This window comes from Xenopus laevis, chromosome 9_10L, assembly GCF_017654675.1.
Source record: "Xenopus laevis strain J_2021 chromosome 9_10L, Xenopus_laevis_v10.1, whole genome shotgun sequence".
Lineage (NCBI taxonomy): Eukaryota > Metazoa > Chordata > Amphibia > Anura > Pipidae > Xenopus > Xenopus laevis.
In genome coordinates this window covers 71517826-71544761 of record NC_054387.1, presented here as the reverse complement: position 1 = coordinate 71544761, position 26936 = coordinate 71517826, and the positions used below count along the sequence as shown (strand labels likewise).

Here is a 26936-nt window from a genome sequence, read left to right as displayed (position 1 = left end):
ATTTTTTAGTAAAAACAGGTAAAAGTATATTTTAATCCTTATAGCACAAATACTAAAACAAATAATGAATGACAATGATTTTTCCACCATGCTGTATTTTGCCTAAAATGTAGAAAAGGTTACTTAATAATGACCTGTCAAGAGTTCAAGAGCAGCAGAGCTGCAAGTTCTCAACCGGCTCTGGGTTGAAACTGTGCTGATCTGAGGACTAAAGTGTTTTCTTGGCTCTATGAATCATTCGGTTTTATATGGGAAGACATCCAGGTCCTTTATATTTCCTTTTGATGTGGCCAGGTGCTTTTGGTAGTGAAACAACTTGACCTACCAATAACAGTCAAAAATGATTACTCAGTAAGTCCAGTTGTTTTAGAATTACCTATACTAGATATTATCCAATTCATTTTTTTCTTAAAGGGCCGGTATACCTTTGTTTCATGTTGCTTACTGCCTAGTAGGTTGATGAAAATTACATTGTGATATTCTTCCATTGCCGTTGTGGAGAGACACCCAACAATATAAGAAAAAGAGGACCATGTAGTATCCCCCAATTAAAATGCATATAGTCCTGCTGCCCAGCGGTAGAGCGGACATTGATGATTTTACTTCAGTCTGCCCCCATGTTGATGTAGATTATATCACACCATTCTAATAATGATTTATCCAGTGAAACAATCAGTAGTTATTTTGAGGTTCTATTAAATGTGTAGGATCCTAGATCTGTGACTCCCAGGGGGGAAGCCTTGTCTGGCATTGATCCCAACCTGAAGCCCACTTAGAGTAAAATTTATGGAGAATTCCATCATAGATAGGCCTCAAATCCTAGGCTGAAGGTCAATTAAAATGAGATGTGGAGAGAATGCTCACAGTATAAGTCACCCACTAAGGGTGAAAAAAAAAAGAAATATCAGCTCATCTGTTATCAATCCAGCTTGCAATTAGTACTCTCACCCACACCAAACCTTGTCCTAATTATGTCCCTTTTATAGATCTCATTCTTCTATGTAGGAACACTTGTGGCTATTTCTCATTAGGTTTGTGAAGAAAATCTCATATATAACTGACTCATGTTTTAGTGAGCGAGCTTTTGGCTATGTTTAAGAATGGGTTGGATGTGTTTCTAGCAAAAAAAGGGAATTCTTAGTCATGATTGTTAATTATATTCAGTGGTGATTTATCCAAGGCTAGGGGGGTCACAAAGGAATTATCCTCATATATGGTTAAACTAGTAGCCGGCCTACTGCTGAGGGGGCTTTCGTATACTCTTTTGACTTTTCATTTTCAAGTATTTCTGCTGAAGCTGCTATACTCCAAGGTTGTAGCCTATTAGCTGTGGCATGTGCAGAAACATCTCAACATTTATTATGAGACCTTTACTCAAATTAAAGCTGCACCTCTTGCTGGAGCTAGGAGAAAAGTTGGGCTACAACACTATAATCCTGTGCAGATATACCACGGTACTCATTAATTAGGGCCATAATACCTCTCAGCAAATACATTTTTATGCTTCTCTCCTACTCTGTACATCTTGCTTTCCCCTTTGATAATAAGTTGGAGTATTCTGGGATAAATAGTCCAGAAAAAGTATTCCCTTTAATATTCTATTGTGCTTTTGCGCCCTACTGAAAAGCCAGATAGACTGGGATTTAAGGAAAAAATGTCCTTGGGATCCGGGGAGCAGAGCAGCTGCACCCTTGTGTTTCATACAAAGTTACCAAGACACAATGCATTGCTTTCATTTCATCCAAGCACCTGTTTTTACAGATCTTCTTAGCACCTACGCAGCAAGTTATGCTTTCATGTACTGCTTATCAGCCCTACGAGAAGGAAACTAATATGTGAATCAGACACAAATGCCTGGATTTATCCAGTAACAGATACATAAAGGCACCAAATTGATCTCTATACTTAATATCAAAGAAAGCTGCTCAGCTTCTGGAGCAGAATTATTTCACAAGGCTGGTTCCTGGGTGGGGCAGTAAAGACATTTGTCCTGGGCCCTTGGCATCACCGACACCTGTAGGGGGAACATTATAGGGTTAATTTACTAAAGTGGGGCAATTATTAGTATCAGTCACAAATCTTTGCATCTCTGGTATACAATGAAAAGATTTACGCCTGATAGGGAATAAAATGCCTGCTGTGTAAGGGGCTGCACTTGGACCATTTTTGAGGTGCAAGAAGGGGTGTCTGTGGGATTGAGATCTATTATGATCCTTGTTTTTACCACAGGCTCAGTGGGGCTCCTCTGCTGTCCTGAGTATTGTGCCGTTCACCTTCTGCCAGATGTAACAATAAAGGTAAAACTAGTATACGGTGCAAAACAAATTTCAATATCAATAGGTGCAAGTGCTAGTTGTAAGGTTCTCTAAAAGGTGCAACATTTTGCTCCATAGTTTGCAAGCGATTACACAAACCCAATAATATATCAGCCCTTATACGCGGTAACAACTGTCACCACCTGGGACCTCCACTCTTCTCCAGTCCTGTAAATTACATGTAAATTATAGAACTGAGATTTTTGACCTAAGTGATGGAAATTTTTACATGCTAGATGTAGTATTTTGAGTCCTTTCAGGGAGAACCTGCAGTGAACAACATGGCCTTCCTCATAGTCTTCTATTGATTTACTGTATATTGCACACACCTGAGCCAGCAGGTAAGAAAGTCACACACTGCAATCCAAGCCAGACTCAATAAAGTATACAGGATATGATTCATAAAAGTAATAATAATTACTACAATACATCCTCCCCTTGTAAACGGTGCTTAATGATGTCATTAGTTCTAATTAGTGATGTCATTTGTGCCTTGTGCTGAAGCAGTCACACCTGAGAATCATGTCCTTATAACATTACTGTATATGGTCATGAAGCATTTTGGTGTTACTATCCTTATATTTTACAAAATGGGTACATTATCCACTATATTTAAACAGAGAGAAAGAGATTTACACTTGGAATGAAAACAGAGAGGGAGATATTGCCTATTGGGACAAGCAGCTAAGTCTTTTAGCAAGCTGAATGCTGAGAATGTTAATTGGAATTCCTGGCATTTGGATAGTCCTGTGTCTGGGGGCGTATGTACAGATCCTAGTTATGAATAATGGCTATATTGTATATATGTTTTTTTTTAAGCCTTGGGGATGAAATTAGTTTCTTGTGTCCTACATAAGTAACTAAATATACAGAGAATTTTAATTGCTCAGATGATCTGTTAGTCCTTATAACAGAAGCAGGTCAAACATTTCCACTATTAACCAAATATTTCATATAGTATTTTTTTAATGCTAAAAAGCACACAACAAACCATTAGCAATCCTCCATGATATTCCAATTAATAAATATGTAACGTTTATTATACCTGTATGCCGGAGAAATATTCAGTGTTATTAGGAACAGGTGCTAAATTTCTAGCAGGTCTAGTAACCTGTCACGATCGCCGCCCGGAGCTCCGGGCGGCGCGTCCCTCCTTGCCGGCGTCGCTCCCAAAATGGCGGCGCCCATGGCCGCCACGTGGGTAGCGGCGCCGGCGCGATGACGTCAGCGCTTCGACGTCGGCGCAAGAGCGTCAATGACGTCAGAATGGCGCCAAATTTGAAAATAAAAGCGCCAACTAGACGCCAGAATGGCGCCCAAGAATAGGAATACTTTCCCTAAAGTGTATCCTGGGTTTCCTGTGTGCCTTATTGCCAAATCTTGTTCCTGATCTGTTTCTTGACCCTTTGCCTGGACTTTGGACTTTGTTTGTATTCTGCCTGCCTGTGAACTCTTGCCTGATCCTGACTATTCTTCGTTTAACCCTTTGGACACCGCGACCTTGTTCCCTCAAGAGGGCTTCCTCCTTGATCCTGACAACCTCCCTGGAGGGAGCTCCCGGCTCCCTGACATTATTCTTGGGCCATGGATCCTTCTGAGGAAGCCACACCTGATGTCGGACGAGCACTCCGCGGACTGGCATCCCGCATGGAGGACTACGAAAACCAGCAGGTTCGCATTGGGCAAGCACTCGATGTCCTGCTTGCTCGAGTGCCTTCTGCACCCTCCGCTGTTCCACCTACTTCAGATCCCCCCATGGCGGCAGCCTCTATGAACGCAAGCTACCCGACAGGTGAGCCTCGCATTCCACCTCCCCTTCGCTTTAGTGGGGATCCACAAGCCTGCAGGGGATTTGCCACACAGTGCCAAATTCAATTTGAGTTCCAACCCACACAGTTTCCAAGTGAACGTTCCAAGGTGGGGTATGTGATGTCTCGATTGGAAGGCAAGCCACTGGAGTGGGCAACGTCTCTTTGGGAGAAGAATTCCCCGGTGACTTATGATGTTAAAGACTTTCTCCAAGCTTTTCGCATAGTCTTTGATGCTCCAGGTCGGGTCACGAACGCCCCTGCCCGTCTCTTGCAGCTCCGGCAGGGAAGCCGCAGTGTCAATGAGTACGCTATAGACTTCCGAACACTGATGGCGGAGACTTCCTGGTGTGATGACGCTTACAAGGCCGTATACTACCAAGGCCTATCCATCCGCATCAAAGATGATCTCGTCTCCAGAGAGACTCCTGACACCCTGGAAGGACTGATCGCTCTATCTATTAAGGTGGACATCCGCCTCAGAGAACACCAGGTGGAGAGAGAGCGCAGCAGACGATTTTCTCCCATGTTGGCCCCTCGCTTTCAAAGGCCGATTCTGCAAGCACCCGCTGTCCCTGTGACTCATGTGTCCACGTCTCCCCTGGAGGAACCTATGCAAGTAGGAAAAGCTCGCCTCTCCGAGCAGGAAAGACTCCGAAGACGTATGGCAGGGCTCTGTTTGTACTGTGGTGGGCATTCCCATTTTGCCAACGCCTGTCCTGCCAAAGCCAAGAGTTTTGTACCCCGAGGTATGTCTCAGGTTTCTCATGTAGGGGGCATCACTCGAGGTCCTCAGGAGAAGTATCAAGTAAATTCACGCAGACTTCTCCTTCCTTTGCAGATTCATCTGGCAAGTAAGTCTATCTTCGAAAGGGCCTTCCTCGACTCCGGTGCGGATGGCAATTTCATGGACGCCTTCTTTGCCGAACGCATGAAGATTCCCCTGCTTCCATTGTCTTCACCCCTGCGAATTACCGCCATAGATGACAAACCCCTGGAGTTTGAATTCGTCACAATGTTCACGGCGGAACTATCTGTACAAGTTGGGGCGCTGCATCAAGAAAAACTTTCATTCTTCATCATTCCCTGTCCTTCTACTCCAGTAATATTGGGTCTTCCATGGTTACGTCTGCATAACCCCACCATAGACTGGTCCACTGGGCAGATCTCTCGTTGGAGTTTATTTTGCCTGCAACATTGCCTTCCGCCAAAACCCCTCGAGAAGGTGAATGTCTCCACTGCGGAACTAAAGACTTTGCCCTCCACTTACAAGGGATTTTCCGATGTGTTTTGTAAAAAGTCTGCAGAGTTCCTTCCCCCACATCGCTCCTATGACTGTCCGGTTGAACTCCTGCCAGGAGCCATGCCCCCCAGAGGGCGCACTTAACCTCTCTCTCCTGCTGAGACTACCGCTATGAAGGAGTACATCCAAGAAAATCTCCAGCGAGGGTTTATCCGCCCTTCTACCTCTCCTGCAGGGGCTGGGTTCTTCTTCGTGGAGAAGAAGGACGGAGGCCTTCGGCCTTGTATAGACTATCGGGGCCTGAATAAGATCACCGTGAAAAACAGGTACCCCCTGCCCCTGATTGCCGAGCTCTTTGACCAGCTGAAAGGAGCAAAGATTTTCTCCAAGTTGGATCTCCGGGGGGCCTACAACCTCATTCGCATCCGGGAGGGTGACGAATGGAAGACGGCATTCAACACTCGGGATGGGCACTATGAATATCTTGTCATGCCCTTCGGCCTATGCAATGCTCCTGCCGTCTTCCAGGAGTTTGTTAATGATGTGTTCCGAGATCTCCTAGGAAGGTTCGTAGTCGTATACTTGGACGACATCCTGATCTTCTCCAAGGACCTTGAAAGTCATCGCTCCCAGGTGAAGGAGGTACTCTCTCGTCTGAGGAAGAACTCTCTCTTCGCCAAGTTGGAGAAGTGTGTCTTCGAGGTATCCAAGATCCCCTTCCTAGGGTACATTATCTCTCCAGAGGGATTTGAGATGGACCCCGTGAAAGTGTCGGCCATCCAGGAGTGGCCTCTCCCACTGAGTACCAAGGCAATCCAGAGATTCATCGGATTTGCTAATTATTATCGACAGTTCATCCGGGGGTTCTCTTCCCGCATTGCACCTATCCTGGCCCTCATCCGGAAAGGGGGTAAACCAAGCCTGTGGCCTCCATCTGCCTTAGAAGCCTTTCAGTCCTTGAAAGAGGCCTTCACGTCCGCTCCTGTTCTCCGACATCCCAATCCCGCACTACCCTTCTGCATCGAGGTTGATGCTTCAGAAGTCGGAGCCGGAGCTATCCTTTCTCAGAGACACTCCACTGATGGAAAATTGCACCCCTGTGCGTATTTCTCCAAGAAGTTCTCATCCGCAGAGCAGAACTATGATGTCGGAAATCGAGAACTCTTGGCAGTCAAGCTTGCCCTTGAAGAATGGCGTCACCTCCTGGAGGGCTCTGAAATTCCTGTCCAGATTTACACAGATCACAAGAATCTGGAGTTTATACAGTCCCTCAAGAGGCTAAATCCCAGACAAGCCAGGTGGGCCCTTTTCTTTTCTCGATTTAACTTTGTTTTGACTTATCGCCCAGGTTCCAAGAATCTGAAGGCCGACGCCTTGTCTCGTAGCTTCACTCCGGTGGACCGTGACCCTGAGAGGCAGGACCCAATCATTCCACCAGTCAAGATCATTGCCTCTCTGTATCCCCAATTTGCCGACCAGATCTTGGCTGGGCAGTCCTCGGCTCCTCAAGATACTCCGATTGGCATGGCCTTCGTCCCTCCAGAACTTCGCCTGGCCATCCTGCAACAGACCCACTGCTCCAGGCAAGCTGGACATCCTGGTCCGGCCAAGACCCTTGAACTCTTGAGGCGCCTAGTCTGGTGGCCTGATATCCGCAAGGATGTAAAGGACTTTGTGGCTGCTTGTAATGTCTGTGCCACTTCTAAGCCTAGCCATTCCCGCCCCAGCGGGTTGTTACAGCCTTTGCCGGTTCCCTCTCGTCCGTGGACGCACCTCTCTATGGACTTTATTGTCGAACTTCCTCCCTCCGGTGGGAATACTGTGATCTGGGTTGTCATAGACCGCTTCAGCAAAATGGCCCATTTCATCCCTTTGAAGAAGTTACCCTCTGCGGTGGAATTATCCCAACTCTTTATTAAGTACATCTTCCGCCTGCATGGTTTCCCGGTGGAGATCGTCTCCGACAGAGGCACCCAGTTTACCGCCAAGTTCTGGCGTTCCCTATGTAAAGACTTGGGAATAACACTTCAATTTTCGTCTGCCTACCACCCGCAGACGAATGGGGCAGCTGAACGTGTGAACCAAGCCCTGGAACAGTTCCTGAGGAACCACGTATCCCTCTGCCAGGATGACTGGTCTGATCTCCTCCCATGGGCGGAATTCGCTCATAATAATGCTTGTCATTCCTCTACAGGGAGGTCTCCGTTCATGTCGGTGTATGGTCAGCATCCTCAAGCTTTTCCCCAAGACTTTGTGCTATCTGACGTCCCGGCTGCTGACGATTCCGCAGCCCATATGTCTGCTATTTGGGCTGCTACCAAGTTGAACCTAGAGAAGAGCGCTCTTGTTCATAAGACTTTCGCGGATCGTCGTCGAAGATCCTCTCCTCCCTACAAGGTGGGTGATAATGTCTGGCTCTCTTCCAGAAATATCCGGTTGAAGATACCATCTCCCAAGTTGGGTCCAAAATTCGTGGGTCCATTTCCCATCTTGGAGATAATCAACCCTGTGGCTGTCAGACTCCAGCTTCCACCAGAGATGAGAATCCCCAACGTGTTCCACGTGTCTCTGGTGAAACCCGCCATCACCAACCGGTTCTCTGGCGGTCAATCTCCTCCTCCTGCCATCTCTGTGGAGGGTCAACTCGAGTACGAGGTGGAGAAAATCCTAGACTCCAGGATCTCCAGAGGGTCCCTTCAGTACCTCATTCAGTGGAGGGGCTTTGGTCCTGAAGAATGCTCCTGGGAAGGACACCGTGATGTTCACGCTCCTCGTCTGGTGAGGGAGTTCCACTCCAAATTTCCCCAGAAGCCAAGTCCTGGTGGTCCGGAGGCCCCCCGTGAGGGGGGGGTACTGTCACGATCGCCGCCCGGAGCTCCGGGCGGCGCGTCCCTCCTTGCCGGCGTCGCTCCCAAAATGGCGGCGCCCATGGCCGCCACGTGGGTAGCGGCGCCGGCGCGATGACGTCAGCGCGTCGACGTCGGCGCAAGAGCGTCAATGACGTCAGAATGGCGCCAAATTTGAAAATAAAAGCGCCAACTAGACGCCAGAATGGCGCCCAAGAATAGGAATACTTTCCCTAAAGTGTATCCTGGGTTTCCTGTGTGCCTTATTGCCAAATCTTGTTCCTGATCTGTTTCTTGACCCTTTGCCTGGACTTTGGACTTTGTTTGTATTCTGCCTGCCTGTGAACTCTTGCCTGATCCTGACTATTCTTCGTTTAACCCTTTGGACACCGCGACCTTGTTCCCTCAAGAGGGCTTCCTCCTTGATCCTGACAACCTCCCTGGAGGGAGCTCCCGGCTCCCTGACATAACCCATAACAACTAATCAGATGTCTGTTTTCATGTGACTTCTGATTGGTTGCTGTGTATACTAGTCCTGGTCCTGGAGGAGGTTATGTATCTCATAACACATTATGTTCTCTTGTATGTCAGGACTTCCCCTAAGGATGGGGATTACAGTATATAATGGGGTCATATAACCACATCTACATAATAAAGAACATATTTGGTGGAATCTGTAACACCTTGTCAGATATGAGGGAAAGCTAGAACAGAATTGCGGGACATGACATGTTAATATTTCTCTAATGAAATCGGAGAATCTACCTGAATAAATACTCTGCGGAGACTATTGTTCCAGTTCTTCTCAACCCATTCAGCAGACAGTGACTCAAGTCTGAAACGTCTGTTCCTCAAACAGTTTTAGGGAGAGTCCATTGTGTAGTGCATCTGATATATTCATTCCAAAACGACTGCAGTTAATTATTAACATTCATTTAACTGTACATCTCTTGGCTTAATTATGTTTTTTGCGTAGATGATTTATCATTGCAATGAATGTAGACGATAGGTATTATAAAATATGGATGAGCTTGTACGGAGGTGTGTAGCATTGTGCAAACATTGTGTAAACACCTGCATACACTTGCAAGCCAGACTCTGTGAGTCAGCTCATGACTTAGAAAATATAAACACACAATCAGCACATAATAGACCTTTTGCCTATAGCATCAGCCTCAGGCTGAGCTCTTGCTGAAAAGGAGCAGTAGAATGGATATGGTTATGGTTTTGCAGCAATCAGTATGCCATAGAATCCAGCAAGCAACTAGGTGACACTGGTGTAGTACATCTATAAAGCACCAACTTATTCCCAAGCAATGTATATAAGTATATAAAAATAATAGACAACACAGACAGAGACAATAGGGTATGATAACCCTGCCTGCACTTCTGTTCTAAACCCTGCATTTTTTGCTGCAAAAAAAAAAAAATCACACCATCTGACCAATGACAATGCCAGTATGAGGAAGGGGAAGGTCTTAATGACAGAAAGAGGGTTTCCCATGGCCTGTACATAAACCCAGTGAGAGCACTGACATAGAGAAATGGCTTGATATGAACCTGCTTCTATCACCTGTTCCACAATTCAACCCCTTCAGCCTACATTTGCATGGAATGATGCTGAGGAGCAGGTTGTTTGGTTGGAAGGTGTGGTTGGAATGGGTGGACCATTGTTCCCCTGCATAAATATATGACAGCAACATAATTAACATACTGTAGAATTTAACAAAAATAGTTTAGACTGCCCATAACCTCCTCCTGTCTCCAACCCACACATGTCCTACTATCCACCATTCCTCTCCCTTCCCTGCATTAATATTCTGCAATGGTGCAGAGGAGGGGCCAGGTTCATGGGGCCAATAGGTTTAGGTGATGGTGGATGCACACTGGTGCACGGTCAGGGGGCCCATGCTCTGAATGGCAGGTGACCCCAGGATTTATAGTTATGTCTTTGACATAGGGTTAATTTTTACTAGGAAAAAATCAGGTCATGTCTTAAAAGAAAACAAAAATTCTATATATTAAGGTAAGATTGACTGCTCTTAGACTTTAAAGTAGTAGAAATTCGCCAAAGTAGTGCAGAATGGTAACGGAATGTTAACAACAGCAAGACATTGAGCCATGCATACGGACAGGAAAGCACAATGCTTATTCATGAGCTGAGCTGCCATTTCCCTAAAGTGTTTCAAGGGCCTGATAGATTGTTTGAGCCATTCCTCACATTTCTACGTCCTAATGTTGTGGTCAAATATATTGATTTTCTCTTCAGGGGTTCAACCAAGAAAAAAGGTCAAGGTAATGAAGATAGGATATACTCCAAGGATTTCTTGCTAGAGGCCAGCAGAGTGTTAGGGGGAGGGAGAGTGATCAAATAAAGTGCTTTCAAAGAGTGAGAGATTGAAGCAAAGAGCCTACTTTAAATGAAATATTATTGAGACTGATGCTTTTACCACACAGGATCTCAGAGGAGCTTGAGGTATAAGAGAGGCTACAGATTAATGCCGAAGGTTTTAACATGGACTGAACATGTATTGTGCATCCACTGGAGGAGGCAAATCAATTGCAACCCGAAAGATATGTTTAATGCATGGATAGAGACATATTACCTAACTTTAAAATATACTCTTATAATCAGGGCTTATTGATATCATCAGTTACAATTGGTTCTTAATGATGATTTATAAATATATAATACACAAGAGCCATGAATAACCTATAAATGATATCCTTATAAAACATGAATAGCCTGTAAATTATATCCTTATAATCGGAGCTTAGTGATGTCATTTCTGTCACATGACTCACTGAAACTTGTGCAATATAATAAATAAAGTACCCCCTGTTCCAAATATAAGGATAATAGAAGTTACCTTGACCTGTATAAAAACAGTATAAAAACAGTTGGCCTTGTGTTTTTGCATGGTCATGGAACTCCTCTGTAACTTAGAATATCCTTATATTTTACAAGAAGGGTACTTTATTCATTATATATTTTACAATAAGGGGTACATTATTCACTATATCTATCTTTAAAGGGGTGGTTCACATTTAAGCTAACTTTAGTATATTATAGAGTGGTCAGTTTTAAGCAACTTTTCAATTGGTCTTCATTATTTATTTTCTATATTTTTTTTTTATTATTTGCCTTCTTCTTCTGACTCTTTCTAACTTTCAAATGCGGGTCACTGACCCCATCTAAAAAACAAAATGCTCTGTAAGTCTACAAATGTATTGTTATTGCTACTCTTTATTATTCATCTTTTTGTTCAGGTCCTCTCGTATTCATATTCAGTCTCTTGTTTACATCAGTGCATGGTTGCTACAGTAACTTGGACCCTAGCAACTAGTGATGCACCAAGTCCACTATTTTGGATTCTGTCGAACCTCCGAATCTTTTATGAATGGTTTGGCCGAATACCGAACTGAATCCAACCCCTAATTTGCATATGCAAATCAGCGAGAGAGAGGGAAAAAGAGAGTCGCACACACCTTTTATATCTTTGTTTTGTGACAAAAAGTTACATGATTTAAGGATTCGGCCAGGCACAAGGATTCTGCCGAATCCAAATCCTGCTGAAAATGGCCGAATCCTGGCCAAATACCAACCGAATCCTGGATTCAGTGCATCCCTACTAGCGACCAGATATTGTAAACTGGAGAGCTGCTGAATACAAAAACTAAATAACTCAAAAAGCACAAATAAAAAAGTAAAACCAATTGCATATTGACTCAGAATATCACTCTCTACATCATACTAAAAGTTAACTCAAAGGTGAACAACCCCCTTCACCTTTTATACTGGTATAAAAGCTCTCCATCTATAACCTTGTGATTGTATATATGGTCAGAATTCTTTCACAACTTCTAATATCCTTATAATTTACATTAGGATACATTATCTCTTATAATACATAAGTAATACTCAGAATTCCCTGTATAACTCCCTTTATATAGTCACAGAACTCCTCAGTTCTTCTTCTAATATCATTATAATTTACAGTAGGAGGTACATTATCCCTTATAATACATAATGATGTTGAATTATTCTGGGAATTACATGAACAATGTACTGCCCTGAGACGGCTCCTGCGATGTTGCCCCCCTCACGCACAGCGTTTACCTTTACTGCATCGGAGGAGGGCCAGGGGTACATTGCTAATGCAATATTGTTCTCTGCACTAGAAGAGCTGAATTTTCTGTATAAAAATTGAATTTTGGGTCTTAAAGTTATTAGGAGTGGCTTTTTGCCACCCCTGGTAACTGGTTCAGTGCCCCTGGCATAGGAGCAACTGTATTTTCAGAAGGTGTATGTTTTAGGGCTAGTGGGAATTTCAGAGGAAAATGCCATCAAGAGGCTCCTCATCTTGCAATAACATATCATAGTATATAATGGAAGCAGGAATAACTTCTTGCCATCTGTTGCCATCTGTTGTCCTGACTGATTCCTTTCTGTTTTGTGTATTGAATTGCATAAGTGAACTGTGAGGAAGCTGCCAATGTATATGTGATATTTCCCTGGGAGATGTTGTTTTTATATCTGTACATTTGAATCAGGCCATATACGATTGTTTTCTTCTGGAGTCTGGAGGTTTGGAGACAATGGCAACTGTGCCCAAGAAACATATTATGGTTTGTTGGAATAACCATATTGAGAAATCAAAAATACAATATGCAGACTGCAAAATTTGATACATCCATGAGGTTGAAGACTGACTTAGAGGAAAGCGAACACCTCTCCACCACCCCCTGCCCCCATGCCACGTGCCAAGTGAAAGGGGAAATAATAAATTCTTTACCGGCCAAAGTGGCAAATGGATAGCCCCCCAGATTAACTGTTCTTCTTGCTAAGGAGGCATCCAGCCGTTTTCCTGAATCAAACCAAGACTTCACTCATCACCACCTCTTTTGGAGGAGCATTCCATAGACTTCCATTACAGCAAAAGATTGTCATCCTATGCTGAAGGTTAAATCTTCTGTCCTCCAATTTAAATGGATGTTTGCTTGACACCAGGACTGCCCTAGGTAAAATGTGACAAATATGTTTGCTGGACTTGACTAGACACAATTACAGTATACCATATTATATTGCATATTACTGTACATAAAAAAAACACTTTAATTTTTTGTTGTTGGGGGATTTTGCTGAGATTTAAATATTCAAATTAGGGTTCTGATTTAGTTCTGTATTTAAAGGGATCCTGTCATCAGAAAACATGTTTTTTTCAAAACGCATCAGTTAATAGTGCTACTCCAGCAGAATTCTGCACTGAAATCCATTTCTCAAAAGAGCAAACAGATTTTTTTATATTCAATTTTGAAATATGACATGGGGCTAGACATTTTGTCAATTTCCCAGCTGCCCCTGGTCATGTGACTTGTGCCTGCACTTTAGGAGAGAAATGCTTTCTGGCAGGCTGCTGTTTTTCCTTCTCAATGTAACTGAAAGTGTCTCAGTGGGACATGGGTTTTTACTATTGAGTGCTGTTTTTAGATCTACCAGGCAGTTGTTATCTTGTGTTAGGGAGCTGCTATCTGGTTACCTTCCCATTGTTCTTTTGTTTGGCTGCTGGGGGGAAAAAGGGAGGGGGTGATATCACTCCAACTTGCAGTACAGCAGTAAAGAGTGATTGAAGTTTATCAGAGCACAAGTCACATGACTTGGGGCAGCTGGGAAATTGACAATATGTCTAGCCCCATGTCAGGTTTCAAAACTGAATATAAAAAAATCTGTTTGCTCTTTTGAGAAATGGATTTCAGTGCAGAATTCTGCTGGAGCAGCACTATTAACTGATTCATTTTGAAAAAAAATGTTTTCCCATGACAGTATCCCTTTAATGTATCTGTTTTGCAGGGCCCCTTCTAGAAATCACTGCCCTTATGCTTTGTTGAAACTTCCATTTCTGCTGACCATGCTATTGTGACATATGGCAGATCACCTTACTTAGCAATAACAGATAATTAGTTTCTACAGAAAAGTCATACATAATCATTTCCTCTGTAAGCCAAATCTGAATAAAAGCCAATGACTGAATGAGCCAGTGACTCACCTAAGTGATAATGTTCACTGACTTACTTATTCCACCTTACTGGAAGCATCTCCTGTACAGAATCTGAACATTGTATTGGAGTGGCTGTTCCTGTTCTAACAATCCAAACTTTTTTCTTGCCTACAATGGGAATCCCAGCTACCCTATTTACATGATACTATATTCTGGTTGTCATGTAATTGATAAATACATCCTTTCTAGCTCTCAGCACCAGTGTAATAATAATAAGCAAGCAAAAGTTGCACTGAAATCCCAATATGTTAGGTAAGAACACGATGACCAATTCAGAGCAGGAATGGATGGATGATTGTCATAGCAGAACTCTGTTGGATATGTAAATAAACTTTAAATGCTTGTTTTGGAGAGCTAGGGGGGCAATAAAGTCACCATCCATGGAGAAGTTGCTCATTATATTGTCATGGGTAGAGGGATGTAGTCTAGCTAGATGGATTAGAGTCAGTGGGCCAAAATGATACTAGAGTATGCTCCATTGAGAATCCTGTCGGATCTGTTAATACTTGACACTGGGTTCATGTGATCGTTGAAGAATTAATTAATTTTTAAAGCTCTTACAGCTAAATAGCCTTATATCTGCTCATTACTTTTTGCTTAAAGGGGTTGTAAACCCAACCGTAACCACCTAGTTTTCTATAGATATTATAAAATTCACAAATAACAATTTGACTGATCTAAAACTTCACTATAGAATAGATGCAAAAGAACTGACCAATAAGAATGCTGATATTACAAGCACTATGTCAGGTATCTTGCTCTTATCTTACATACAGTGATTGTCATTTTACATACCGTGATCATTAGTCATTTATGCCTTCATTATATTACACTGAAGTCAGCCATGGGGATAAAGGACAGACTGGTTCAGTGCTGGAAAACTGTGCTAAAAGCTTCCAACTCCAGTTGCAGGAACAAATAACATGGAGCCAGAGTTATACAGATCAGCTGGGATTTTTATTGGAGGATTATTTTACATTTCAAAGCATTCTCTGGCTGTGGAGATTTGGGGAAAAGTTTTGGAAAAGTTTTATTGAGCAATATTGCTTATACAACCCTGATGTTGCTGGACTACAGCTCCCAGTATACGTCAATCTTCATTATATATTAAATTATTTAGGGATTTGTAGTCCAGCAACAATTGAGTAAAGTTTGTTTGAGTAGCGCAGTGAAGCAGGGTGTACTACCCCTTTAAAATCTATTTGGTGTATGGAAATAAAAGCGGAGTAATGATGAATCATTAGAAAATGTTGTATTTTGCCAAAAATGTATAATAAGATAAAACAAGCCAAAAGCGGTACAGGAATCTGTCTTTCTTTGATCAGAGCAGGATGACTGCTAAAGTGTTAGTAAGCGTTATTTTCCTTGGAAAATGTTCTTGTAGCTGTAGTTAAGCCTGGCCTACCTCTACGGCAGCAGTTATGTATTTGACTACTATGTTCATGGAACTAAGCTTCTATAAAAATTCCACATTCAATGGAAGAACATTTCAACTAATATTCCTGTGATCAATTTGGCAGTGCCTTGTGGCACAATATGATTGTCTGTCTGTCTCACTCTCCCACTCATCCAAGTGACTGCTCACAGCCAAAAACATGACTCCACTATGGGAAATCAGCCTTCCCATGTTTATATATCTGTTCTTATTCGAGTGAATGATTTTGTTCTTTATTAACACACAGGTCATGTTCATTTTATATCAGCATATTTGATGCAGCTTTTACATAATGCATGTAAAGCAAATGAGACAATCGGTTCTACAGATGCAGTTCTTAAAGAGGAAGTAAAAGCTTTCCATAAAGTTTAGAAGCTACTTTCCAAAATAAATATGTATTTGTTTTCTACCATTTGGTAGGTAGAAGCTTTAGATCCCACAGCCATATCAGACAACCAAACGGTTCATACTACATTTACAAAGACCTATATATTTGCAACTGCCGTGCTTCTATAGAAAACTAAGTGTACAGATAAATCTATGGACTGGCACACCACCCCCTGAGCCAACCAACCCCAGAGCATCTTACTAGCAGTGTCTCCGTTATGCACACTTTGTGGATGAATGGATCCTTAGTTATTAAATAAACAGGGTTCACCTTCAAAGTAAGGCAACACCAGACCTTCCAAACTTGTCACAAATTGTAGATATCAAAAATGCACAACATGTTTTGGATCGGGTGATCCTTCAGGAGCACCTGAGGAAGGATCACCCGATCCGAAACTTGTCGTGCATTTTTCAAATAAAGTGATTACTGACTCAGTGTCTAAGTTACTTTACTCTGTAATTAAGGGGGATGGGGTGATGATTTATAGAACCCTAGGCAAATGGGAAAAATAAGTGCCTGAAAACATGACAAAACAGATGGGAATGAACACAGTCAGCCAGGCCCCATGGCAATTTAATGCTTCAACTTTCTGGCTCTGATCATGAATTTCGCTAGTAATTTTTGCCATCTCCATAATGTCTCCTATCCTCATATTCCCAGGACTGGTCAGAAAGATAGCAGGCCACTCATGTAAAGCCTTAATCTACAATATGTCCACTCTAATATTTATGCTTATCTTTATCTATTGTATGGACAGAAAGATCTATACATTTGCACTTTACAGAAACATTGCAATAAATAAAGACATATGCCCAGTAACAAAGATACAGGATAACAGGACACAGGATAGAGGAGGCCCATGCCCGGTAGATTTTACAATCTATCGTGTTACAGTTAATAATCTGAATAAAAATATAAGATGCTTTATTCCATTTTCAAATAAAATGTTGTTATTGAAGTTTAGGTAATCAGATTCAATGTGGACCTCAACCTGTAGCATCTTGAGAATAAGAACAGGAACCCTGAAAGTTAGAGCTTAGGACAAGTGAGTCTGCAGTAATTAATTTAGGGCCACATCTTAATATAGTTTCAAAAGTATTGTTCTAGGGGGGCTGAAAATATTCTAACAGATTCCTATATACTGTGATTATATTCAAGCACCTTTGGGGGGGGACAAAGGTGAAGTAATAATGTCTCTTCTTCTCAAGACGATAATGAATGGCTTTCCAGGGTACAACTGTATCTGCAAGATGACTGATACATACAGTATGTAGGCTATATGTGTACATATAGTATGAACAAATATGAAATAATGCATAGGTGACCTCAAACGTCACAATCCCCAATTTTCTAGATAGTCCTTTGCTGCCCTAGGTACAGCCCTTCAACTGCCCCATCACCTACCCAATTTAGCACATGGGCAATACGCCTCCACTTTGGCCACTTGATTTTGCAGTACGTGGAGGGGGGATGTGATTTTTAAAAATAGGATTTATTTTTGCTGCTCTAGGCTTTTGTCATAGGAACCAAACAATAGTCCTCTGTACAACTGCCCAGTGTCTCAAACAGTGAATCTCGAGGCTCTTCATTGGAATTTATTTTGGCATGGGAACAATGCATTCTCCTGTCGGAGAATCATTCTTTATTTAAGGTGCTCAACACCATGTTCCACTTAATGTGTTTAGAAATGAGTTGGGATAGCTAATTGTGAGCAGATTATTCAGTTTTAACATATATATACCTTCCATCAAACTATCTATTTTGGAATCCCAAGCTTAATTACATATGCAAGATATTCCTCTAATGAGAATCAACTTTACCAGCTCTACAACAGTCATCTTGCTATTATCAAATATAGTGGAGTTACTGTGTAATTTTTGCTTACTAATTTTACACTCCAGTCAAACTTCAGGCATGGATATTGTGCCATTTAGTTGTCTAGACCTATAAAAATGTATTTAATACCTTCGGTAATGACTGTATGAAGTCAAGATTCAGCGTGTCAAGTATAAACATTGGTGTTGGAGGACTCCCATCATTCCTGTACGGTTGATCATATGCTGGAGTACTGGAAGTTGTTGTCCTGCAGCATTTGGGTCCAATGCCATGGAAGATATTTGACTCTTTAATAGTGCAGGTATGAAACCTGTTATCCAGAATGCTCATGACCTGGGTTTTCTGGATAATGGATCTTTCCGAAATTTGGATTGTCATACATTAAGTCTACTAGAAAATCACATAAGCATTAAATAAACCCAATAGGCTGGGGTTGCCTCCAATAAGAATTATTTATATCTTAGTTTGGATCAAGTACAAGATACTGTTTTATTATTACAAAGAAAAAGGAAATCATTTTTAAAAATTTTAGTTATTTGATTACAATGGAGTCTATAGGAGACAGTCTTTCAGGATTAACGGATCCCATATCTGTACTAAATAAGTAAAGCCACAGATCCACCATGGTTTCTGCCTTTACAATACCATATTCCTGCCAGACTGATCTGCTCCCATACCTTGTGATACTATGTTGGTGAGCTTTCAGCCTGCAAGTACCTTCACTCTTCTTTGAGCCTGTCTTTGCACATGCATAAAGTACACATGGATGTCCCAATCAGACAGGTGTGAGGCAAATGCAGGTAACTTCCTTGTCCTCACCTTCAAACATAAACAGGATAGCCTAGGGGGAAATGGGAAACTTTAGCAATGCACCAGTGTTGTGCTGAGCAGAGGAATGTGCACTTGGTTCCTTTGATCCTTTTTAACCCTTGATGTTATCTGGGAGGGGGGGCATTAGCTGCAATTAGAATGATATAAGCAAATGACTGATTGAAAGAGTAATGAAAAACGTGTCCCTCTATCTTAAATGTAATTGTAGCACCCACATTTAATCAAGGAGCTCCATTTTGCAGCACTTACGTTCTCTTTTTGTTTCTGGGTAAATAGTGCTAGCTTCTTTCACACTAGGAAATACCCATTTTCTAACCTATATCTTGGATATCTAGGTTGGGTTATTTCCCTTTCCTAAAATACCTTCCAAAATTAGTATGACAGATACAAGATTCCTTTGCGAGTGTAAAACATCACAATGCACTCCCAGCAAGCCATGATGGTTTGTCTAGACAAGCCCAGACAGGACAGTAGTGTTACACACAGGAGCAAATTACATACAGAACAGCATTTCTCTGGACACCAGTGCTCATATTGCATTTAAAGAGTGATCTAAAGCCTGTATAAAAACCCCTTTAACTGTGGCCCAAGAAGGGACACATTAGACCCATCGATGTGTACTTTATAGAAATGATAAGTTGTTGGAATGACAGTGTGTTTATAGAAGCTTTCAATCACTGGGGAAACTTTATATATCTTTCGCTGTGTTATAAAACGCTATCTGAGGCTTGTAGACATTCCCTCAAGTGTTTTGTTGCAGAGAGAGAAAGGTTACAAGCACTCTTCAGTTACCAGCATGCAAAAAAAGATCCATTAGTGGGATAAGCATTGATACGAAAGTCAGCAGGATCACCCTATAAAGTTTCACAGTTTTAAAATCAGTACTAACTGTTCAGTGTCTCAGATATCCAGTAACAATAAAGGGTTTGTTGCAGCTGTCCGGGGATTGTGATCCTGGGAAGCATTATAGAAAGAATCCAAAAAAACCTTGTACTATCAATCACACACGTTATTCTTTCATTACTGTATAATGGGGTTCTACCTGCTAAATAGTTTCTAGACAATAGCAATGTAACAGGTGAATGGCTCGCGCCGTCTCATCAAGACCAACCCCTTCCATTTCACTGACCTCACTATAGTTTAGGCTGGTTCCCACGAGGCAGACCATACTCTTACATGGTACCTTGACACAGAGTATGCTTTTAACATGGAACCTTGACAAAAGCCATGATTTTACACGGGACCTTAACAAAAACCATGCTCGTGGGACCTTGACACAGACCCCACTCTTATAACACAGACCGTACTCTTTAGAATGAACTTTGACACAGAACATGCTCTTACAATACAGACCATGCCTTTACATGGGACCTTGACTCACATGTGCTTACATAGGAACTTAATACAAAGCATGCTTTTACATGGGAATCTAATACAAAGCATGTTCTTACATGGGAACTTAAAGGGATCCTGCCATCGGAAAACATGTTTTTTTCAAAACACACGAGTTAATAGTGCTACTCCAGCAGAATTCTGCACTGAAATCCATTTCTCAAAAGAGCAAACAGATTTTTTTTATATTCAATTTTGAAATCTGACATGGGGCTAGACATTTTGTCAATTTCCCAGCTGCCCCTGGTCATGTGACTTATGCCTGCACTTTAGGAGAGAAATGCTTTCTGGCAGGCTGCTGTTTTTCCTTCTCAATGTAACTGAATGTGTCTCAGTGAGACATGGGTTTTTACTATTGAGTGTTGTTCTTTGATCTACCAGGCAGCTGTTATCTTATGTTAGGGAGCTGCTATCTGGTTACCTTCCCATTGTTCTTTTGTTTGGCTGCTGGGGGGGAAATGGAGGGGGTGATATCACTCCAACTTGCAGTACAGCAGTAAAGAGTGATTGAAGTTTATCAGAGCACAAGTCACATGACTTGTGGCAGCTGGGAAATTGACAATATGTCTAGCCCCATGTCAGATTTCAAAATTGAATATAAAAAAATCTGTTTGCTCTTTTGAGGAATGGATTTCAGTGCAAAATTCTACTGGAGCAGCACTATTAACTGATTCATTTTGAAAAAAAATTTTTTTCCCATGACAGTATCCCTTTAATACAAAGCATGCTCTTGCATAGGACTTTGACACAGACCTTGTTTTTTAAATGGGATACTGATAAATATTGCGCTCTTTAAAGAGACCTTGACATAGCACTTGCAGTTTAGTGCTCTTGAACAGTACATTTTTCTTATCAATTAAGATTGGTAGACAATGACATACTTTACACCACCCTTTACCCATGCTAGATGTCATAGTGTCTGGGGTGGATAATGGGTAGTGGGGAGGCCACAACAGGGATTGTGGACTACTGTAGGGTCAAACTGGGGATTGTAGCATGCAGAGGTCCCAGGTAAGGATGAGCAAAGTATTTCACCTTGTTTCGGTGAGAAAAAACACCACAGACTATAATGGATAGTTTTTAAAAAATGTTGCGCGGTTTAAAAATTGTCGTGTGAAAACCCACCCACAGGCCCCCCTGCAACCATGTAGTCTGCTCCCCACCTTTTGTTACACCACTGCTTACAGATTATCATTTTAAAAACAAATTAAACAGAACAGGCAGGATTCTCATTGGAGGATACTCTTGCATCATTTTGGCTGCTGACTCTGGAGGAAAAGAATTACAATGTTGCTTTAACAATCTCTACTATTGCAGGAGTATAATCCCCATAATGCTTTCCGCATGACCTGGAGAATGCTGGAAATTGCAGTCTAGCAACGTTTGGGTGGAGTATTGCTTTCCCCTTTAACACTTGATAATAGGTTGCAAAATGTTATAGTCCAGCAATATTTGGGTGAATCTACACTGCCAAGTAAGGAATGTGTGCAGATCAGATACTGACTGGGGCTGACCTAGAGGAAGATGATACAATTGTTTTGTAAGTTATCAGTGCACAACTGCATAAAAGTGGGAATAATCTGGAAATTGTGTTCTGAGAAATTTCATATAGTTTATTCTGTCTGTACCATGGAACTTCCACTTTCTAAACCCTACAAGTAACGCTTATGTCTCTAAAAGAAGATCTCCTCTGCATAGCACAAGCTATTTTGTCCGGAATTAATTGAATTAGCATTTTGTGTTCAGAGCGTTAAATCAGCCATACAAACGTACAGACAATAGAAAAAGCTTAATGCGCATTCGCACCCAGAAGTGTGATTCAACATTCCTTCATTATCATGGCCACAGTATGACATGCTGGACTCTAACGTCAGCCAACAGTGGGTAGAGAGCCTACATTCTCCGTTGGATGAAACAATGTATTCTTCAATGCCGTCCTTGTTTGAAATGTGAACCCCAGTAGCCTTCCAAACCAGTGGCTCATGAGCATTTGAATGGCATAAATAAAGTGACAGTGTCTTTAGGACCGTGAAACAAGTTCTTTTTTTCTAACCTGGGGAAGTATCCCCACCCACTTTCTCATACCATACCTGTACTCCGAAAAAGGAAAAATAAGGAAGTCCTTCCCTGTAGGTGGAAAAGCAGTGCTGATTCTTGGCTCTGAAACCGTCAGCCTTATTACTTTTTACAGCTCCTGGTTTGCAGTGGAATGTAAGTACCTGACACAGGGGGGCTACAGGAACAGACGTATAAATCTAGGGTGTGTCAAGGTCCTTTTTCACACACACACCACCACTTTTATTTTTTATTGTTTCTACAGCTAGAAGTAAAAACGAATGGGGATTGAATTGATCTGCCTCTTTGCTTTCATTCTGCATGGAAAAAATCACGTGCAAGGTAAGAAAAGAGTTAATGATTGAAGCAATTTACTTTTAACTGTTAATTAATAACACCTTGCGCTGTCCTTTATACTGTACTGGAGTGATTGTCATAGTGTGGAGTGAGACACAAGGAGTGAACGGCGCAGTGAAGGGTTGTACCCACAGGTGGTCGTGTCTTGAGAGTTCTATGCATCCAATTTAAACTCTATGGAAATATTCCCAGGTGCTACGTAGTGTGGTATGTGGTGCCACTGCTCTTACAAAATATTACTTGTTTAGTTTATGGTTAGTGCAAGGAACATAATTATTCACTAAACGTATCCAGTACTGTCTTGGGATTCTATGATGTTCTAATCCACTGCTCACCTTAATTTTATTTATGTGTATAAATATTCCCAGGGCTGTTTCAGTGTTGTTGGGTTAGAGCAAAAAATAATCCACTATACTGTATGTATATATCACCGTCAAATGCATTGCTACTTAGCTGTTGTTGAACTACAAAACTCAGTATAAGTACACACCCCATGGTCAGAGTTGAACAGTGTACCTCTGCTGCAGGTTTAAGTAGCAATGGTGTAAACTGAAGCAATCTCCCTACTATACCTGCTATTCCGCAGCCACAGTCCTTCCCAGAGACTATTATCCCACTGCTACTATAGGCACCATCTCTCCCTTCTATACCACAGCCATAGTTCCTTTCCTGATGCTATTATCCCCTCCCACTGCTACCATCTCTCCCTACTATACCTGCTATCCCACAGCCACAGTCCCTTTCCAGAGACTATTATCCCACTGCTACTATAGGCACCATCTCTCCCTTCTATACCACAGCCATAGTTCCTTTCCTGATGCTATTATCCCCTCCCACTGCTACCATCTCTCCCTACTATACCTGCTATCCCACAGCCACAGTCCCTTTCCAGAGACTATTATCCCACTGCTACTATAGGCACCATCTCTCCCTTCTATACCACAGCCATAGTTCCTTTCCTGATGCTATTATCCCCTCCCCACTGCTACTATCTCTTCCTAGTATACCTGCTATCCCGCCATCACAGTTTATTCCCAGAGTGTATTATCCCCACTGCTACTATAGGCACCATCTCTCCTTACTATACCTGTTATCTCACAGCCACAGTCCCTGCCCAGAGACTATTATCCCACTGCTACTATAGGCACCATCTCTCCCTACTATACCTGCAATCCCACAACAACACTTTATTCCCAGAGTGTATTATTGCAAATAAATGTAAATCTAAATAAGTTTCCAACATTAATTAAAACTTTTTGGGCGTAAGAACCAGAGTAAAATTGACACATGCATTACCTTTAGCCCTCTAGGGCAGGATGAAGTATTGCAAATGATACATATAGTAGACAGTCCATGGTGGGACAATTACGGCTTTATTATGACAAATTTGTACTGGCAGACCCTATGGCAATATCAGTTAAAATTAGAGTCATCCTAAATCCATTTAACATCCTTACAATTAGGGGCAAACTAGCACAAAAGGAAGGAGAACTGGAACCAATTGTTAAAAAAATAAATAAATAAAAGTCTATGAGTCAGGAAATGTTGAAAGTATAGTTATTACTTTTATGCCTGGTTTACTTTATAGATATGGAGCATGACCACTTTGTAGAGTTTAAATTGTCACTTTGGCTTTTATTTTCAAAACAACAAAACAAATCTTCAGCCCACTGGCTTCACATGGGGGAATCACAAAACATAACCAGTCCCACTTTAGACCCTCACTGGTGTTCTCTTTACTCACTCACATTTGAGTTTTAGCCCTCACTGGCATTTAGCGGACCACAATTCCCACAATCCTCTCTGGGCACACTTGAGACACTTGTCTCCTGGGAGCGGTTTCTCTGGTCTTCTCCCAGACCTCCAACTCAGGGGAATAATACACTTGTTACCTGGTGCTCACCAGCACTCCTTCTGTGGCCCCTCACCCACCTCCACTCCAGGAGATCTCACTTGAGGTACTGATCCACACCTCCTTTTAACTATCCTTAATTAACTAATTGCTTAGCTAGCTACCTAGTTTAGCCAGCTGCAAAACCTTACCTAGAGCAAGGGATGGAAGCCCATCCTACTCTCTTCCATCCACTCCAGGGACCCATAATCCATCTTTTACTGAGCCGGTTCACACTTTAGACTGCTTTACCAGCTGCAGCAATACAGTTTTCCCTTAATGCTGGTGAATACACAATATAGTGCCCTTTAGACACCCATATCTTACTATATATATATATATATATATATATATATATCTATATATATATATCTATAGATAGATATATATAGATATATATATATATACACACATATATATATATATATATATATATATATATATATATATATATACACACACATATATATATATCTATACACATATATACACACACACATATATCTATCTATCTATCTATCTATATATATATATATATATACACATATATATATGTTATATTGGAAAATTAAACCAGAATCTTAATAAGTTACATAACAATGAGGTGCAGTGTTGGACTGGGGGGGTCCAGATCAGGGCCCTGCAATGCCCCCTCCGCTACCCCGATCCCCCCCCGTCCAGCCACAACCCCCGTCCCTTTTCCCCTGACGCCAGCAGTACCATCTCTTCATGTGGCTGCTGTGGTTGGGGCAGGGGGTAGATCCGGAAGTAGTGCAGATGATCAGTGTTACAGGCTGCTGTGGTTGGTCTGGGCCAGTGGAGCCCACTGGGTTTTTTTCCAGTTTTCCGCTGGCTCATTCCAACCTTGATATGACTGACATACACAAAAAGGAGAGAATCTTGGAGAAATCTCTTTGCATATGTAATTAAGCATGGGGTGTGTAATTAAGCATAGGGTGCTTAATTTGGAGAGATATGGGCAGAGCCACATCAGTAATCATGGGACCCCATAAGTTAGCAGGGCCCTCCCCTAAGGAGCACTGAACATTAAAGGGGTTGTCCACCTTTAAAGGAACTTTTAGTATGTAGAATTTGTAACTGGTTTTCATTTTTTATTATTTGTGGTTTTAGTTTAGTTTAGTTTTCTTTAGCAGCTCTCCATCTTGCCATTTCAGCAATCTGGTTACTAGGATCCCTAGCAACCATGCATAATTCGAACAAGGCACTGGATTATAAATAGGGGATGGGCTGAATAGAAATATGAGTAATAAAAAGTAACAATTACAATACATTTGTAGCCTTACAGAGTATTTGTTTTTAGATGGGGTCAGTGACCCTCTTTTAAAAGCTGTACAGATTCAGAAGAAGAAAGCAAATAATTAATAAACTATAAAAAAATAAACAATTAAGACCAATTGAAAAGTTGCTTAGAATTGGCTATTCTATAAGATACTAAAAGTTGCTGAACAACCCCATTAAGTAGTTTTATATCCATTTTAGTTCTTATAGCACCAAAGTTAAGGAATGAAAAAAATAGTTGATTTGCTTTTAGTACTCCTATAAATAACTGATCATGCCCAGGCATTTAGGGAATAAGCAGCCCATATTTTATGAAGCAATTTCTCTTTTTATGTTTCTTATTTATGTTTATCTATTTAGTAGAACACAGTGTTTGCATTGGGGAAATCCTTTCCCCACTAAGTACATTCTTCTGGCTGGGTCAGTGGCTCTAGGAAGAACAGGCCTAGAATAATGAAGCATAAGGGAATGTAATATGAACATACAAATTACAATTTACACTACAAGCCTTATTTTGTTAATATGTTAAGTGCAAAAAATGGGTGCAAGTTGGCAGTCAGTGGGATTAGTGATTTCTGAAATCTGCACCTATATTATTGAAACGGGTGGCATAGGCGGCATCAGCTGAGCTTAAAATAGATTTTAAAATGATAAAAGGCATTGTTCACCTTTCAATTAACTTTCAGTATGATGTAGCGTGAGATATGCCGAGACAATTTGCAATTGATTTTCATATTTCATTATTTGTGGTTTTTGCATTATTAAGCTTTTTATTCAATAGGTCTCCAGTCTGCAATTTCAGCAATCTGGTTGCTATGTGGTTCATATTACTCTAGCAACCATGCAAGGATTGTAATAAGAGCCTGCAATATGAATAGGAGAGGACCTGAATAAAAAGATGAGTAATAAAAAGTAGCAATAACAATAAAAGTGTAGCCTTACAGCGCATTTGTTTTTAAGATGGGGTCAGTGACCAAATAATTCAAAAACTATAAAAAAGAAAAAATGAAAGCCGATTAAAAAGTTGATTAGCCTAAAGGTGAACCAGCCATTTGAACTGTAGTTCTCTCCTAATTCATCTGAAATCTCCCCCATTGCACCTCGCCCTATAAAGGGAGACTACTGTGCATTATTGGCTTTCCTGATTTCATATGGTAATGAACTAAGGGGATATAAACCTT

General features: G+C 41.5%; 1 protein-coding gene across 4 annotated transcripts in view; it reads left to right on the top strand.

The window, feature by feature from the left end:
* Window positions 1–26936, top strand: part of itgb6.L (integrin subunit beta 6 L homeolog) — a 65713-nt gene that overhangs the window by 7216 nt on the left and 31561 nt on the right. The window contains exons 1-2 of one of the 4 annotated variants that reach the window (XM_018235840.2): window positions 21510–22364; window positions 22474–22550. In XM_018235840.2, coding sequence (XP_018091329.1) covers window positions 22490–22550 — 61 coding nt within the window. In that variant the 5' untranslated portion in view covers window positions 21510–22364; window positions 22474–22489. Of the gene's footprint in view, window positions 1–21509; window positions 22365–22473; window positions 22551–26936 lie in introns of those variants that run through there. The other 3 variants (XM_018235839.2, XM_018235841.2, XM_041577103.1) reach the window with 3 other exon arrangements.